The sequence below is a fragment of the Silurus meridionalis genome, chromosome 26 (assembly GCF_014805685.1).
Source record: "Silurus meridionalis isolate SWU-2019-XX chromosome 26, ASM1480568v1, whole genome shotgun sequence".
Lineage (NCBI taxonomy): Eukaryota > Metazoa > Chordata > Actinopteri > Siluriformes > Siluridae > Silurus > Silurus meridionalis.
Window position 1 is genome coordinate 1,366,292 of NC_060909.1, and position 5,000 is coordinate 1,371,291.

General features: G+C 41.8%; 1 protein-coding gene across 1 annotated transcript in view; it reads right to left on the reverse strand.

Annotated features, from left to right (window-relative positions):
* The window catches only part of acsf3 (acyl-CoA synthetase family member 3), a 44,869-nt gene that overhangs the window by 28,718 nt on the left and 11,151 nt on the right, over window positions 1-5,000 (reverse strand). The window contains exon 5 of the mRNA XM_046841088.1: window positions 4,081-4,226. Within this exon, the coding sequence (XP_046697044.1) occupies window positions 4,081-4,226 (146 nt within the window). The remainder of the gene's footprint in view (window positions 1-4,080; window positions 4,227-5,000) is intronic.

Sequence of the window (5,000 nt, forward strand, 5' to 3'; positions counted from 1 at the left end):
GAGTCACATAGAATACAGATTTACATGGCAGAGGCAGAGCTGTAACTTCCTGCAGACACAACAGGAAAAGAGCGTCTGGTTTTATTTCAGCTTTTTTCTTGTTGCACTATAAGGTGTGTGTGTGAAAGAGCCATGAGTTAGAGGTCAGAAGGCACTTAAGTAAATTGATGATTTGCTGTTTGTCTGATCCAAAGAAATAAAAGTGAACAATCAGCACCCTACTGAACTGCAGAGCATCAGATTTCTCCAAATGAATAGTAATGAGTTGAATCCTATCGAAATCTAATCAAACCGCATCATAATAGGGTGAATCCTATCGCACGGCATCGGAAAAGCTGCTGGAGTTTACATCATTCCATCATTCATCCTTCAATCCAGTAAATACATGGCCACAGGTCAGGAAGAAACAATGTCTTCCATTAAACCAACAGTTTGTTGCTTTCTTTTTTTTTTTAGAAAAATTGAACACTTCATCTCTAGTTACGATCAATAATAAGCCTGATGGCGCTGAGGTCGAGGAACTGTCAGAAACAAGGCTAGTTCTAGCTCTGTTTTTTGATAAGACACAGATCCTGAGCTCCACCCCTACTCCACAAACATCTAAGCTCTCTCTCAAACAAATTAGTAATGTACATAAATGTAATCTTCTGCCACTTTTTTATCAGTGTCTGTGATTCGGAGCAACAGAATAATAGATTTAACGAGGCGGATATCAAATGCTTAATAAAAATTAAGCGGTTTTTTTATTCATTCAGTCAGTTTCGCTCTGCAAACATCAAGAAGAGCTTGAACTCCTGGAAATGCTGGTATAAAGTGATAATCCACGGCTAGGTGTGAGACCTTACACCATTATAATGCTCTCCGCTTCACTTCGGGAAGTTCTTCACCTCCAGATCGTGCATTACGCTCACCTAACCCTGGATTTCATGTTTATGATGCCATCTAACCAAGTCTCTCTCTCTCGCTCTTTTTCTCTCTTTCTCTGAATGATGTGTTTTTTTTTTGGGGGGGATCACGGCCGACACCATGTCCTCATCCTCCCTCATCCTCAGAGTCCCGGCTGTGATGAGGAAATAAAAGCCGACGGCTCTTTTTAATCATCGAGTTTCTCCGAATCCCTTCAGAGCTACACGCTGCACACAATCTCACACCCTCAGCTTATTCTCAGGGAGTGTTGTATGTAATGCACTCAGAGCAAGATCTTCATCCAGCACTGAAAAGTCTTGCACCTCACTGAGATCATAAGGAAACGTCTACAATCTCTGTTTCAATCTGGATGGAACTGGAACTGGATGGAACCATGGTTACAGGTGTTTACAAGCAGTATATTAGATTAGATTCAACTGACAAATGCAAACTGCACGTTTAACGCTCTAAACTCACACCTGAACTCCTTCCAGCCAATCACAATCCACTATTCACACCTGAACTCCTTCCAGCCAATCACAATCCACTATTCACACCTGAACTCCTTTTAGCCAATCACAATCCACTATTCACACCTGAACTCCTTCCAGCCAATCACAATCCACTATTCACACCTGAACTCCTTCCAGCCAATCACAATCCACTATTCACACCTGAACTCCTTCCAGCCAATCACAATCCACTATTCACACCTGAACTCCTTCCAGCCAATCACAATCCACTATTCACACCTGAACTCCTTCCAGCCAATCACAATCCACTATTCACTATTCACACCTGAACTCCTTCCAGCCAATCACAATCCACTATTCACACCTGAACTCCTTCCAGCCAATCACAATCCACTATTCACACCTGAACTTTCTGCTCCTGGAGTTCATCAGTGTTGGAGAAATGAAATGTGTGAGTATAATGAACTGTTATTGAGATTTATAATTGTATAATCACATTGTTGTATCCTTTATTCCGTGTCTGTATAGCTTGAGTATAGGTATGTGTGTGTGTGTGTGTGTGTGTGTGTGTGTGTGTGTGTGTGTGTGTGTGTGTGTGTGCGCGCATGCACACATCTCTTAATAAAACACATCATGTATTATTCAAAGCCCCATATACTCTCCTCCAGTCAGAGATGCCCATGGGGTGTAAAGGGCAGGAAAGGGGGGAGGGAAAGAGCGAGAGAGAGAAAAACACAGCAATGAAAAAGAAATAAAGTGAGGAAAAACAGACGAAAGAGCGGGTTAATACTAGCCGAGGATAATCGCTAAATAACCCTGTAACCGAGATTACTTTTTATATTTAAAAACATGTTCCTGTTATTTCTGTTACTATCACAGGCAGGAAGTGCTGGAATACTGATATGATGGATTTTTAGATACATTTTTAATAACAGGAAAAGGATTCGCTTAAACAAACAAAAAAAACAATACGTACATTTCATTTTACTTTCTATGTGGATTTAAAGTCTAAAGTCACCTATAATACCTGCATTCCTTATGGTTGTTTTTGAAAAATCATTGTATAACATATGTATATACACACACACACACACACACACACACACACACACACACACACACGCACCATACATTATATACATGTATTTTATATACACACACATCTGCCTAATATTGTGTTGGTTCACTTTTTGCTACTAAAACACTCGTGACCCATCGATCATCAACAACAAGAACTTCTTCAGCAGTTTGAGTTACAGGAGCTCGTCTGTTGGATCGGAACCACACGGACCAGCCTTCACTCCTCACGTGCATCAATGATCCTCGTCCCCCACGACCCCGTCGCCGCTTCACCACTGTTCCTTTCTTGGAGCACTTTTGATAGATTCTGACCACTGCAGACCAGAAACATCCCACAAGAGCTGCAGTTTTGGAGATGTTCTGACCCAGTCGTCTAGACGTCTCAATTTATCAAACTCGCTCAAATCCTTACGCCCATTTTTCCTGCTGCTAACATCAACTTTGAGCACAATATGTTCACTAATGTAGGTGAGGTGAGAAGGCCTGGGGTTTTTTCAGTCTATGACAGAAGATCTTGGGGCTCAGGGGCACTGACATGCTGGAACAGGTTTTGGGTCTCCTAATTCAAGTGAAGAGAACATTTCATCCTATACAATTGTGTGTCCAACTTTGTGGTAACAGTTTGAGGAAGAACCACATATGGGTGGAAAAGTCAAGTGTCCCAATACGGTGTGTGAATCATGATGATCGTATATTTTAAAATGCCACCACATTAGCATGAGAGAAGTAACCTATTTAACGCAGAGACGTGCGCATGGAGGTGGAGGGAACGAACCGTTCCTAATAATTACCACTGTGGAGAATAAACTTCAGCTTTCTGTCGACAAGCAACATAAGCGATGACAAGAAGGAAAGTAAAAAAACAAGGACACCCCAGCTCGCTAGGCTCCACGCTCCACGCTCACCCTGTTTGATCGCGACGAGCGTAGAACGAGCAAAAGAAAGAAGAAGCCGATTCTTGATCTTCATCAGTGAGGAAAAGCGTCCTGTAGCATCCCAGAAGCCTTTTGAGAAGCGTTCTGTTCTTCTGGCTGTCACGTCTTTGTCAGAGTCAAACGTATTTCAAAAGAACCACGTGTCTCGTTTGTTTGGTACCAAAAGACCAAAGCAAGTCAGACAAAGAACTTAGAAACGGGAGTTTGACGCACGACGACGCGGCGATAGGCGGCGTACAATCAACCCTTGAGGAATTACTGTTATTTGTAGAACGCACTTGTCAAAAACCAGCATTAAAGAAACAAAACAAGATCCAGTTATAGCAATACGAGTTAATAAAGGAGTTCTGATTGATACACTAGGAACGAGTCTAGACGAACAACAGAACAATTAAACGCAAATGAAATTGTTTTGTTTGATTCTTCTGATTTTTTCCACTGACTAATGAAGCTGAAGGTTTAATAGACACATGAACATTAGGTTGGTATGTAATTTGGTGGGTTTTTTTTCAACATTTGCTCTTATCATAACCTCCACATTTCTGAGATAATGTTCCACTAGATTTAGGATCCAACTTTGTGCTAAGGGTGGAGAAGTCGGGTGTCCCAACACTTCTGGTCATGATAATAAATGACTGTGTTTAGTGTGATGTTATATTTAGGCGATTTCTCCCTACAGTGATTACCAGGGACCCGCGGTCCGTTCAGCGGGTTGGACAGCGCCATTCCGATCTCGGTCATGCCGTAGCGCTCCAGGAGGACGTGACCTGTGATCTCTTTCCAACGCTCCAGGACGGGCTGAGGGAGAGCGGCCGAACCAGACACCATCAACCTGCGAACAGAATTGGCGTTAAGAAGAGTCGAGGTTGTACGTGTTCGGGAACGAAAGCTTTCTATTGGATGGGGGTCTCCAGTGACTGAGCACTATAATAAATATTATAGGTAATTTCATATCCAAATGAAACTCTCAGAAGGTGCGCCCTTAATTATAATACAATAATATGAACATGAACAATAATAAACTGATTATAATTTATGATAATAAAATAAAGAAATAAATTATCAGAAGAACAATAATACAATGAATATAATGTAATATTGATTTTCATTATTATTAGCAGTACGGGGTGGTATTAAAATGTTTCCAGACGACCGTAGTTTTGTAACACGCCAACAGATGGCAGCACAAGGCTGCAAGCACAGTCACAGGGAGCACCGACCTTCATAAGTCAGTGTGATGAAAGACGTCGTCTTGTGTACATATGGAGCTACTTACATTCATCTCATTTATACAACTAAACAGTTACAGGGTTAAGGGCCATGCTCAGGGGTCCATGAGTGGCAGCTTGTTGTGGCTGGGATTCGATCTCATGTCCTTCAGATCCAAAGTCCAATGCCATAACCTCTAAGATACCTCCCCATTTTCCAGCCAATCCACTGAATGAGGTAGGATTGAATTTTCCCTTCTTAAGAACATGGAGACCCAAACATGTTTTAGCATGACAATGCCTCTGTGCACAAAGCCAGTTCCATGAAGATCTATAGAGCATGGGTTGGAAGATCTCCTGCTGTAGAACTCCAACCCTAATGAACACTTTCGGGATGA